This window comes from Camelus ferus, chromosome 2, assembly GCF_009834535.1.
Source record: "Camelus ferus isolate YT-003-E chromosome 2, BCGSAC_Cfer_1.0, whole genome shotgun sequence".
In the NCBI taxonomy this organism is placed as follows: Eukaryota; Metazoa; Chordata; class Mammalia; order Artiodactyla; family Camelidae; genus Camelus; species Camelus ferus.
The window spans coordinates 54191870-54205567 of record NC_045697.1 but is presented as its reverse complement, the minus strand read 5'-3'; the positions used below and the strand labels follow the sequence as shown (position 1 = coordinate 54205567).

Below are 13698 nucleotides of genomic sequence, written 5' to 3'. Positions count from 1 at the left end.
GATATTTGAAGACAAAGTTATATAATATTTTATGCATTTACATGATATTTCACTTCTTCTAGCAATCCTGTTTATCTCACATAGTCTTCAACAGAAAATAAGAGTATTTCTCTCACGTTACTTTTTTCTTTAAGAGGTTGCTTTGGGCGCAGCAGTCTGAAGAGAGGTGGCATGTATGGTGGAAAGGGCCTGGTTGTTTTCAGGCAGAATGACTTTGCATCTCATCTATTAGAGGCTGAGTTTATTAATCTGTAAAATACAGATGATCCCTACAGAGATATTCTAAGAATAAAAGAGATAGCAAGCGCTCACTTGTTGTTACCGTTATCAGACTTGGCCCCAAACCCAGTTTTTTTTTTTTCCATGATATGTGCTCTAAACTTTATCTTGTATTGCAAGCATTTCAGTAATCTGGATTTTAACTTACTAGTTTTTAATAAAGGAGAGAATTTCCAGAGAAGACATGGACATTTTACCGGAGAGTTGGTATTTTAGCTTGAATTGCAAGAATTATAGAAGATTTCACTTGTATAAACTTGAAAGAATTGATAAATTCAGGTAGTTATTGCCAAAACAATATTTAATTGCAGTAATTATTACAAATGACAGTAGCAGAGGAGAAGCAAGATGGTGGAGTATAAGGACGCTCGTAGCTCACCCTCTCCCACAAATACACCAAAACTCACATTTACAGAATTACTCAGCCAACCAGAGCACCTGCCGAACTCTGACAGAACATTGCCCTTTTGAAAGACAAAGACGCCAAAAATCTGGTAGGAGAAAAGGAAAAAAGAAGAAAAAGCAATACAGTGCGGGACCAGTCCTGCGGGGAGGGAGTGATAAAGGAGGACTTGTGCTCATTTGCTGGGTGTCTCCTCTTAAAATGAGAGGGCAGCAGGACAGAGAGGGAACCTCTGAGATTCAGATCTGCCCTGAGCACCCCTTGAGCGACAGAACTGAGTTAAACGACACCCAGCCCGAGACGCAAGCTGGCAGCTGGGGCCGGACAGGCCACCCGAGCCAGACGGAGGACTGGGGTGGCTGCACTGAGGCAGCCCTGGGGGACTGCAGGGTGCTGCGCACTGCGGCTGGGAGGGGATACAGAGCAGAACAACCTCAGTCCCCCATAAATTGCAAAAAAGCAAAGCAACATGGCTGGTGTGCCCTTGGGGGGAGGGACGTCGTAGACTTTGTCTCCTCAGACCTGCGCCATTACTGACGCTTCTCGCAAGAAGAGAGGCAGGGTGCAGCCACAGTCGCCATCTCCTCCTGTGCGCAGGGCCTGGGTGGGGGTGGGGCCGAGACCTTAATCTGCACCCGGGGGCTCTGCAACCTAGGCAGGACTGAGACTTGTTCACAGCCTGAGGCAGATAGGATCTTTCTGCCTTGGCACCTCAGAGAACTTGCACTGCCAAGACAAACAAGGAGCTGAGATTTGGCATGGAGCAGGGGCGGGGTTGTTCCGTGATCTTCCCTGAGCCCGCCTTCGGAGTGCTGACCCGAGGTGGAGCAGGCAGCTGCGTAGGGCAGCGGAGCACCCAGCGCTGGGAGAGGGCAGGCGGCCACATGCCTTCTTGGTAGGAATGCAGCACCTGACCATGGTGCTGGGAGGGGGTGCAATCCTCCCACCTGCCTCCCCCTGTGCACAGCATCTGACTGTGGCATCAGGAGGGGGAGTGACCCGCCCACCCATCGGGTAAGAGCTCAGCTCCTGACCTAGTGTTAGGACGGGGCGCAGTCTGCTAGCTGACAGCCACTGGGAGCAGCAGAGACGAGGGCACCAACAGAGGGCCTCTGGAAACAGCAAGCTGAGTTCACAAAACAGGGCAAAGACACAAAGACCTCTCAATAAAATCATTAAGAGCACACTGTCTCCAGAAGAATTAGATAACTGATACTCCTTAAGCCACAGTGCCAGAGAAATATGAGCAATATGAAGAAGCAGAGGAACCACTCCCAATTAAAAGATCAAGAGAAATCCCCTGAAAGCACAATCAAGGAAATAGACACTGATGGCCTACTAGATCAAGATTTCAAAAAAGGAGTGATCAAAGTAGTGCAGGAACTAAAAGAAATAGTGTTTAGAGATATAAAATATGTCAAAAATGAAATAGAAGCTATAAAGAAGAACCAAGTAGAATTAGTAAACTCATTTGCTGAAGATGAGATCTGACCTAAAGGCTGTACAAAGCAGGCTAGATGATGCAGAAGAACGAATTAGTTACCTAGAAGACAAGACAATATAAAGCACCCAATCAGAACAACTGCAAGATAAATAAAAAACAATGAAAACAATATAAGGGACTTATGGGATAATATAAAGCATACCAATCTATGTATAATAGGGGTTCCAGAAGGGGAAGAAAGATCAAAGGGGATTGAAAAGGTATTGGGAGAAATCATGACTGAAAACTTCCCAAACCTAAAGGAATCAGATATCCAAGTACAGGAGGCTCAGAGGGTCCCAGACAGGAAGAACCAAAACAGACCCACACCAAGACATACCATAATCAAGATGGCCAGAGTCAAGGATAAAGAAATGATCCTAAAGGCAGCAAGAGAAAAGCAAAGAGTGAGTTACAAGGGAACCCCCATAAGGCTCTCAGCTGATTTCTCTACACAAACACTACAGGCCAGAAGGGAGTGGCAAGATATATTCAAAGTCCTGAATGAAAAAAAGATGCAGCCTAGGATACTTTATCCAGCAAGGCTATCCTTTAGGATAGAAGGAGAGATAAAGAATTTCACAGACAAACAAAAACTAAAAGAGTTTAGCAACACTAAACCCATGCTAAAAGAAATATTGAAAGGGCTATTCTAAATAGAAAAGCAGCAGGATGCTACAGAAATGAGAAACTCATAACTGGAAAAGTGGTAACTCATGATTTACAAATAAAATAAACACAAAATTGTAAAAGAAGGCATCTAAGTCATTAAGAGTGGGATAGGGAAGCAAGGAAAGCCACTGTGGAAAACAGTATGGAGATTCCTCAAAAGACTAGGAATAGACTTACCATATGACCCAGGAATCCCACTCCTGGGCATATATCCAGAAGGAACCCTACTTCAAAATGACACCTGCACCCCAATGTTCATAGCAGCACTATTTACAACAGCCAATACATGGAAGCAGCCTAGATGTCCGTCAACAGACAACTGCATAAAGAAGAGGTGGTATATCTATACGATGGAATACTATTCAGCCACAAAAACTGACAACATAACGCCATTTACAGCAACATGGATGTTCCTAGAGAATGTCACTCTAAGTGAAGTAAGCCAGAAAGAGAAATAAAAATACCGTATGAGATTGCTTATATGAGGAATCTAAAAAAACCCAAAAAACAGAAATACAAAACAAAAACAGACTCACACATAGAATACAAACTTGTGGCTGCCAAGGGGGCAGGGGGAGGGAAGGGACAGACTAGGATTTTAAAATGCAGAATAGATAAACAAGATTATACTGTATAGCACAGGGAAAAATATACAAGATCTTGTGGTAGCTCATGGAGAAAAAAATGTGACAATGAATATATATATGTTCATGTATGACTGAAAAATTGTGCTCTACACTAGAATTTGACACAACATTTAAAAATAACTATTACTCAATAAAAAAAGTAAAAAAAACAAAAACAAAAACATCACACTTGAGCAAATCCCACCAAAAAACAAAGGAAAACTTAATTTTTTTTAGTGCAGTGTAAACATCTTTTCTCCAGGAAAAAAAAAAAAGTGACAATAGCAATAGCAACATTGAAATTTAAAAATCAAATTATTCGTAGAATTTTTTCCTGCCTTTTTGTGATACATTTTTTATGACTGCTGAAGCATGTAAATACCCTCTATAATAAACCGATAAAATAAGCATTTGTTCTAAAAAGAGGGGCTTGTGTTTTGCATTCTTCTTGAGGCTATCAGCCTACTCAAAAACAAAACAAAAGAGAACAAAACACCTATTACATTAACTAAGGAGGCATTCTACATTCTTAGTCTAATAATCCCAGCCTAGAATTGCCTTGACCTGTTTCCCTACTTATAAAAAATATACTTATCTCTGAGACCTCATCCAAATGCTCTATTTTAAGTGTTGATTTTCTGTCCTGCTTGAAATTAACTGTTCTTTCTTTGAATTGTTAAAGTTTTTTTTTTTTTACAAATTTCAGCTTCAATCACCACAATTTTTGCCATAAACACTAATACCCCTAAATTGATTTCCTTAAATTTTTAAAATGGACTCGTATTTTAAGATAGCCAACCCCTAAGCAATGATACCTACCAAATACTGAGTTTGATATAGTAGTTTACCTTCTCTAATATACCTCTAATATAAAATATTCTCTAATATAAAATAAATCCTACCTAAAGTCATCTCATACATTGCTAGCAATGTGAGTACTGATCTTTTAGATAATGCTGCTAAAGTACATTGATTATACCTGTGCTAAATATTGATTAAATTCTAAATTGTATCCTATTTGTTACTACTTACTGTTTTCTTTCTTCCACTTACCAGAGATCATGTTTCCTTTGTGCGTCTACCGCGTGCTCAGTTACAAGTCTTGTCTTTAGTAATACTTGAGTACCTTTTTATGTTATTGTTGAAATAGCACTGAGCTCATCTTACTGTTACTTGGTTGGCGTAAAAAATTTTCTCTGTATTTACTCTCTATCATCCCTAAGTATGATTTGAAGTTTTCTGTCGAGTTCATTTACCAAACATGAAAATTGAGATTACATTTTAGCTCAGTAATATGTCAATACCTAGGAAATTTGGAAGGCATTTCTCCTTAGATGACTAATGAACTGGCAAGAAGAATATAGCCTGTGTTGTCAATTTGTGAAACAAGATTCATTGTGGATGGATTAGGCAATAGTACTTTCAGGCTACAAAATATTCTTTTATAAGTCTATAAAATAATCATTGTACATTATTTATTCCTATAGGGAAACTTAAGTATTGTATTTTATCAACACTCTTCAAAAAAACTAAAATAAATTTATCCTATTTAAACATCACATGAGGAGGAGAACTCTCCTTTTAAAAACTGCCTTACTTATATGAAGTATATAGTTTTCACTGTTTTGAGTTATTTATTGCCTTTGCTTATAAACTTCTTGGAGCTAGGAGATTAGACAAGTTAATTCCTCATGATCTTGGCTTATTTTGACTCTTTGTCATCATATTTATGAATGACAGCTCCATTTCCTAAAAATGACATATAGAGGCACAAATTACAAAGGGAAAAACTAAATAATTTGACTACTTTAAAAAGGAAGGCAAGCTAACAATAGCATCAAATCTTCTATGTATCAACTTTTCATAAATAAAAGTCAGATGACAAATTGGAAGTTATATGTTACAAATATGAAAAGGAGTAGGTTAACTTACCATGAATATTCCATTAAATATGCATTCCTTTCAATCTGGCAATTTTACTTTACCACTTTAAAATGCCAAGACTTTGTCAAATTCATCATTGTATTTTCAGCACATGGAATGTGGTAGATGCTCAAGAATATTTTTTAGTTGAAATAGTAGAAGACTCAGAGAATGATCCTAAAGAAGGCTAACCTTTAAGAGATAGACAAAAAATGAAGAAGCCTGAAAACCACAGAGGAAATAAGGAGGAAAATGAGTATGATATGAAAACAAAGGATGAAAGATATTCAAGGAGAGATTGATCCACAGTGTCAAATGGTGTTTGGAAATCAAATATGATTTAAAAATTTAGAATATCCATTAGATTAAGCAGTAGTGAATCACGATGACCATGACAGGTAAAGGAACAGAATAGTGGAGTTATAAACCAAACATCAGGGGTTTGGAGAATAATTGAAACTGAGAAGCTGAGACAGTGGATATCAGCATTTTTTTTCATGAATTAGATTATGGATAGGAAAAGAGACAAGTTATCAAGGTGTATGGGGTTGATGAACATTTTTCCTTATGAGTGGGTAAGTTTTGAGTATACTTACAATGGTGTAACTAGCCAGTAGAGGTCCTGAAGTTGTGAGTTGAGAGCATATCTGAAGGATCATAAATCCTAAACTATTAAGTTCACACATATTTGTGTACTATTTGTGTAGGACAAAGTGGTCATATACATTTTCATATGGTTCAACCTAATAGATTGGAGAACTTGAACAAACTGTAGGCATCCTCTTGAGAGTATGAATGGATGTAAGTAGGTTTGTTGCTTTGTTGTCAGGAAGTTGAAGGAATTCTCACCTAACTGATCACCACATTATTTCCTTGAAGTAGCAGAAACATGAGAGGACAGGTGATGAGAATTGAAAGTTTGAGGAGGCTGGAGAAGTTGAAAATAGTCATTGTGGAAAACAGGAATATAGACTAAAGGAAGGTAGTAGAAATAGCACGTGGAGCTGAGGGCTCAGAAGAACTGGCACTTCCTGCACATTTGTAGTGTTCCTCAGTGGTCTGTCTGGGCAGAGATGAGCCATTGTTCAGATAGTTACAGACTCTGTAGAATTTATCCAGGTATGAATGATAAAAGAAATATGGGACAAGAGAGTTAAATGGAATTTAAGACATTGAATTTGTTGGAATGATGAATCTAAGGATCACAAGAGGAACAAAGATGACTCTGTGTGTGTGTGTGTGCGTGTGTGTTTGGTGGAGATGACAGCTGAAGTATATGAAGAATTCATAGATTGGAAGAGCCAATGAATAATAATTTTAAAAGCTGATGCATTATGCATTAGAAGTAACTAAGACTGTAAGAAGGAAGGTTAGGATAGTGATAGTTGTCCAAAGTTATGATTCAGAGAGAATAACTGCAAGTCATGACAAAATCTAGGGTGTGGGCATGAAAGTAATATTTCAAGAGAAGATTACAGAGATGAGATAATTAAGGGAACAAATGACGAGAACATTGGAAGTCAACCACATGGGAACTGAGGCTACCTTGGGTAAATGTAAGACTTGGAGAAGAGAATGAGATAGGGAGGCGAGTGTCAGTCTTTAATAAGTAGAAGGCATTATCATGGGTCTATGAGGACAGTAGTGAAGAAGGAAAGGGGTGGTGAGCAGCATTGTTTGAGCTTCACATAACAAGACAGTTCACAAGGGTGTGGAGAGTAATGATCTGGGGTGGCATCGAGGAGTGAGGAGGACAAAAACTAAATCCTCAACAATAAACCCTTGAGAAGGCTGTAAAAAATTCTGTGTTCTGAAGAAAGAACTATATTTCAATTTTCCAGGGATATAGACACTATTCAATGAAAAAAATGTTTGGATGTAGCACATTCCAGAAATTGTGAAAGTGCAGAAGATAATTTATCCTAAGGAAATAATTTTGAATATGTGCAAAAACTAGCCAGAAGGATGTTCATTATTACAGTGTTATTTATAATGTATCAATTTTAACATGATTGAAAAATTTTAAAAATAGAAGCCACTTAAATTAAAAACAATTTATCATGGCATTTTCCTGTAAACTACTTAATCATAGGTAAAACATAGTGTCTTAAGTCTTACTACGTGTATACATGTCTTACATCTAGGTATATATGTTTAATATATGTATGTGTTCTGAAAAAGCTTTAAGTGTATTTATAAACTTGAAGTTATGCTATTCAGAGATATTAATTACTCTTATTCAGTTTGGGGGCCATCTATCTTTTCATTGTTTTACATCCAGTCCTAGGAGTACATTCACAATGCTGAATTCCTAGAGCCTCAGATGCTATTACAGAAGCTGAGGGAAGCCTCTCATTATAATGACAGGTTTGCTTTTCAAATTAAAGTCATTAAAGTCACTGTTTTCTACAGTGACATGCTTTCACTTGACAGAGTCCTTTTATGCCATTTCTATAAAATCCAAACTTGATTTTAACAATTAATGTGGGAAATAACTTAAAATCCACTAATGGGTGTTATTACAAGAAGAGACTCTTGGTGGTTACCAGAGGTTGGGGTAAGAGATGGGCAAAATGGGTAAAGGGGTCAAAAGGTACAAACTTACAGTTATAAAGTAAATAAGTCATGGGGTTGTAATGTACAGCATGATGGTTTCAGTTAATAATACTGCATTGTATATTTGAAAATTGCAAAGGGAGTAAATCTTAAAATTTCCATCACAAGGAAACAAATTTGTAACTAGGTATGATAACAGGTGTCAGTGTGACATTGGGGTGAACATTTCACAAGATATACTAATGTCAAATCATTATATGGTACATTTGAAACTATAATGATATATGTCAATTATATCTCAATTTTTTAAAAAAGAAGATATTTCTGAGGCAGAGAATTGTACAATTTTTTAGAAACTCATTGTAGGAATGCAATAATTCAAGGAATCTGTTTCATAGTTATTCACTTTTAAGAAAGAAAAAAAGGACTAAGTATTATAAATATATTTACAACTCTATATATCACTATGTCTAAATACAGAGTGGCTTACTAGAAAAATAAAGTATTTCTGTGTAAAAAAGAGTCTTTAAAGGTAGTATGAATTCTAGGTAAGTGAATTTTAAGTTAATGAGGAAAATCCAAACAACCAGTAGCTGATGAGTTGTTAGTTGGGAATTAGTCCCAAGTAAATTTGATGAACAATTAAATCGTTCAACTAACATAGTATGTGCCAGGCATTCTAATTGGTACTGGCAGGCACAACAAAAAGTATGATATATTTTCTTCATAATAGTCACAGGTGACAAGAACTAATAAATAAAGGGTTATTTGTATATTCCAAATGGAGAAAACCCTCTGAGACTTAACTACACTGGGGCATGGATTATCCATGGAGAGTAGAGATAGCTTTTCAACAACACCTCTTCCACTCAGCCCAGCACACTCATCCCTTACTATTCCTGTGAGCCTCAAAGCCAAAGAAAGCCAAAGGCAATATGGCAAAAATTTATCTGAGTAGGGATTGGGACCATCGAGTTTTTAAGGATTTTAGTTAGATCTGGAGGGAAAATTTTTGAAAATCTTGAAAATGGAAAGTAATAGGAATGGAGAGGTCTAAATGGTTCCTTAGTCTATTGACCAGATGAAGGTCTTTTACTTTCCCAGCTTTTTACTTCAGTCTATTTTTCCTGTCTCTCTCCCTTTACATCACTTTCATTTCTCTCCTTACCTTTCTGGTAGATTTATTTTGCCTTTAACCAGCTATAACATTTAACCAGAATTGACATTTACATAAGCCTTAAAAGAAACTGAATTAAAACTGTATGTTTATTTATCCCTATCCCTCCAATGCCAAAAATGGTGACTGGTACATAGCAGTTCTTGAGTAAATGCATGACTATTAAAGATACTGAAGAGCAAAAAATAGATTAACTAAATTCTCTTTATTGGTGTGGAATCACCATTTTCACCCTGCAGATTAGAGATATTTTGAAATAAAAATAATAGTAGTAGTAATTATCATTTTGTTTCTATTATTGTCCATTTGAAAAGAATATCCTAATGGGTGCTAGTTCTAGAAGTAATATCAATTAAATGTGAAAAGTTGTTTTTGTTTAATTTGTTTTTTAGCAACCTAAACCTTAATTTGTGCCTCTAAGGTGAGCAGGGAGAAGGGGGAACATTTTTAGTCAAATGGTCTGCCCCTGAGCTAGTCATTCAAGGGGAACATTTTGAATGATTATAAGGAATTGTAACTAATGGGGGAGACTGTGATCCAGAAATCCACGTGTATTTTATTGAGTTTTATATACAATATTATATTATTACCAGTGAAGAAAAGAGTGCAACTCTAGTTAAAAGTCATTAGAAAAGACATTTGTAATTCCCTTATTACCTTGAGCAACTTGCACTCATTAACATCATATTTGTATATGAAGAATTAATGTTCAAGGTGTAGAAAAATACAGAATAGATCAGACAGGGGAGTGGGGGCTAAAAACATTTAAGATTTATTTTCTAGAGACTTCCTTCCAAATACATTAAAAACAAAAATCTTAGAAGTATTTGCTTCTCACTTTTTATAGTCTTATGTACAAATTATTCTTATATTGTTCTTTAATTTTTTATTTTAAAAGGCAAATGATTTCTCAAAGGACATTAAAATTCTTATTTTTTGAAGTTTTACTTACATTTATCAGTTTCACAATGGGGATTAAAATACAGTACTTTCTATACAACTTATGTATTTCTTCCATTTTCAGTGTATCAAATGCATAATTTAGAAAGATCAGAAACAGCATTATGTATTCTAAACTCTGAGTTGAGGGTGAGAAAACACCTTCTTACTTTCTCCATCATTCCACACCTACAAATTTACACAATTTTACCTCAGCCTCTCTGTTTTTCCTCCTTTCTCTGTGATTATGTCATTTTCACATTAAATATTCCAATTAAAATCCAACATGTTAAACTTACCAAATCTTAAATAAAAAATCATTAGCATTGTTTCCTGAAATAAGAATATTAACATTACTGTTGTTATTTTCTTCAACAATAGAGAAAAAAACTTTTGAATTTACAATTCAGAATAATTTCCTGAATTGGAAACCACAAATCTGAAACAAGTCTTTTAAATGTAAAAAATAATAAACTTACTGGTACATCATACGCCGTTGAGAATGCAGACTCTTCTGCCTCTGTGCTGCTTTGTGATTTCTTGTCAAATGAGTAGCATCCTGGGCATTCTTTCAGACTTGGAAACTGGATAAAGAGAGAATACTTAAGGACTTAAAATAAACTAGTTTAACAAGTTGGGATGGGTAAACTTTAACCAACAGTATGGTTTGAGGTAAAGAATCACTTGAGAATCTTTGTTGCAGGAAGTAAGAATTTCCTGGTTCTGGCTAATTAAATGAGAAATAATATTGTGCCCAAAACCTAAGCAACACCCTTGGAGCAGTTTTTGTTTGTCTTTCAAGAGATGGCACTCTGTTCTGAGTCAGTACAGTCTGGTCTTAAGGCCCTGCCTTTATTTCTGTCAGAGGCAAGTGTGAAACAAGATCCGAGATTTCCGTAGTGGGTTTCCTTGACTCACTTTTCTTGCTGCGGTGGTACGTGTACTCATTATGTCTGCCCAGTAATTCATTTGTGTCTGCTTAAAGGGGAATCCAGCTTTAACGTGGGAAAATGAAAACATATTTGTGCCATTGCCTCTTTCAAGGGCTTCCCTGACTCTCCATGCGCTTTCCTTTGTAGCTACAGCAGCGTCTTTGAGTTTCCTTTTCTGTTGATCAGATCCTTTTCTCCTCATTGTGTCTTTGCCCGCATGCCTAAAATATTGTTTCCTTTCTTTGTAGTGCAGTTCTCAATTCAAAATCCACCTCACTGAAAGGTTCAAGTCATTTAGTTAGGATCTGACTACACAGGGTCCGTAGACTCTGAAAGCCTACATTCTAAGATAACTGCTCCTGGATGTTTTCTTTTAATTTCCCTACCAACCAAACAACCCTCGACCCATGCTTTCCCTTCAAGCAGGCATTTAGTTTTAGTTTTGCTTAATTTCAAAATGTTTCTCCTGTTAGATAGTGAAAGATTTGAGGCCAGAAACTGTGATGTCTTTGAATGAATGCACTTATCAGCACCTCTGCAAACACTTTGACATTCAACATGTGGTGAATCTTTCCTTTAGTCAATTTGACAATCAACATTTAAATTCATATTTCAGTTTCTCTTTTCTTTTGAAAAGAAGTTTTTGGCAAAACAGAAACATATAATTACAATTAATAAATGATCATGGGGAGATGGGGCCAAGATGGTGGAGTAGTAGGACGCTCGTAGCTCAGCCTTTCCCACAGATACACCAAGACTCACATCCACGGACCCACCCAGCCAACCAGAGCACCTGCGGAACTCCAACAGAGCATTGTCCTCTTCAAAAGACAAAGATGCCAAAAATCTGGTAGGAGAAAGGACAAAAAGAGAGACGAAAAGGCAAAACAGTGTGGAACCGGTCCCGCAGGGAGGGACGCGCAAAGGAGGACTGGCGCTCATTCACTGGGTCTCCCCCTCTCCAACGGAGAGGCCAATGGGAAGGAGGGGGAGCCTCCGAGGCTCGGATCTGTACGGAGCAGCCCTTGACTGATAGAACTAAGTTAAATGGGCACAGAGGGTCCCTGCAACACCCAGCCCGAGACCCGAGGTGGGAGCTGGGGGCCAGGACAGGCTGCAGGAGCGGGCAGAGGACGGGGACAGGGACGGCTGCGCTGAGGCAGCCCTGGGGGACTGCAGGGTGCTGCGCAACGTGGATGAGTGGGTGCACAGGGCAGAACAACCTGGGCTCTCCGTAAAACAGCACAGCTGATGTGCCCTGGGGGGAAGGGTGCATACCCCATCTCTGAAAACCCACGGAAGGTTTTTGGTGAGGAGAGCTGGGGCTCAGGTGCAGCTGCCATATCCTCCAGCACTTGGCATCCAGGTGGGGGTGGGGGGTGAATCTGCAGGCCTGAATCTGCGCCTGGGGGCTTGGCACCCTCAAAGGCCAGACAGTGACTTGTTTGCAGCCGCAGTCAGATAGGATCCTTCTGCCGTGGTGCCTTGCAGAGTTCGTGCCGCCAGGACAAACGAGCTGAATTTAGACACGGAGCAGCGGCGGGGCTGTTCTGCAGTCTTCCCAGGGTCCGCCTGGGGAGCGCTGACTTGGGTCGGAGCGCGCAGCGGCGTGGAGCTGCGGAGCAACAGGCACTGGGAGATGGCAGGTGGTCCCTCGCTTTTCCAGCAGGAATGCTGTGCTGGGAGGAGGCACGATCTGCTTGGCGACGGGCACTGGGAGCAGCACAGATGAGGGCGCCAACAGAGGGCCTATGAAAACAGCAAGCTGAGTTCGCGAAACAGGGCGAAGACAGAAAGACTTCTCCGTAAGAGCACACAGTCTCCAGGAGAACACCCCCTCCCCCCCTTTTTAAAAAATCTGTTTTTACCTGTTGTATTTTCCATTACTTTTTAAATTTTTACCTTTCAAACAATTATATATCCTCTCAGTTTTAATCCCTTTTAAATTTTTCTTTTAAAAAATATTATTATTTTAAAAAATCCACGTCATGTCATTTTTCTCTCTCTTGGTTTTGACCTCCTGTTGTTGATTATACACAGGTTTCAAATGTTTTTTTTCCTCTTTTCTCCTTTTTTAAAGGTTTTTAAGAGACGTCTTAGCCCGATTGCTATTCTGCTTCAACTTGCTCTTCAATTATTCATTATACACTGTTTTCAAACCTTTTTTTCTCCCATTTTTCAAAACTCCCTCTTTATCATATCTTTTTCTGCCTGTTCTATTTTTTATTACCTTTTTAATTTCTACTTTCTAAAAAATTGTATATGCTTCTAGTTTTAATTCCTTTTTAAATTTTTCTTTATAAACAATTGTATATGCTTCTAGTTTTAATTCCTTTTAAATTTTTTTAAGTATTTATATTATTTTTTTTTTAAAATCCACCTGATTTCATTTTTATTTCTTTTGGCTTTGATCTCCTGTTATTGATTATAAATAGGTTTCAAATATCATTTTCTGATCTTTTTTCCTTCTTTTAAAAGGGTTTTTAAAAAAGATGTCTCAACTTGAATGCTAGTCTGATTCAAATTACACCTCTATAATTATTATACACTGTTTTCAACTTTTTTTCTCCCTTCTTTTAAAACTCTCTTTCTCTCTCTCTTTTTTATTTTTTAACTTTTATCCCTACATAGGCATTAGATAGATAAATAAATAAACTCCTTTAAGGACCACAATAAATAACTGATACTCTGTAAGCCAGAGTGCCAGA

The 13698-nt window shown here is 37.8% G+C and overlaps 1 protein-coding gene across 1 annotated transcript in view; it reads right to left on the bottom strand.

Moving 5' to 3' along the window:
* LOC102508283 (transmembrane protease serine 11G) overlaps positions 1 to 10968 on the bottom strand; it is a 35118-nt gene extending 24150 nt beyond the window's left edge. The window contains exon 1 of the mRNA XM_014559612.2: positions 10538 to 10968. Coding sequence (XP_014415098.1) covers positions 10538 to 10548 — 11 coding nt within the window. The 5' untranslated portion in view covers positions 10549 to 10968. The remainder of the gene's footprint in view (positions 1 to 10537) is intronic.
* Positions 10969 to 13698: the final 2730 nt, after the last annotated feature.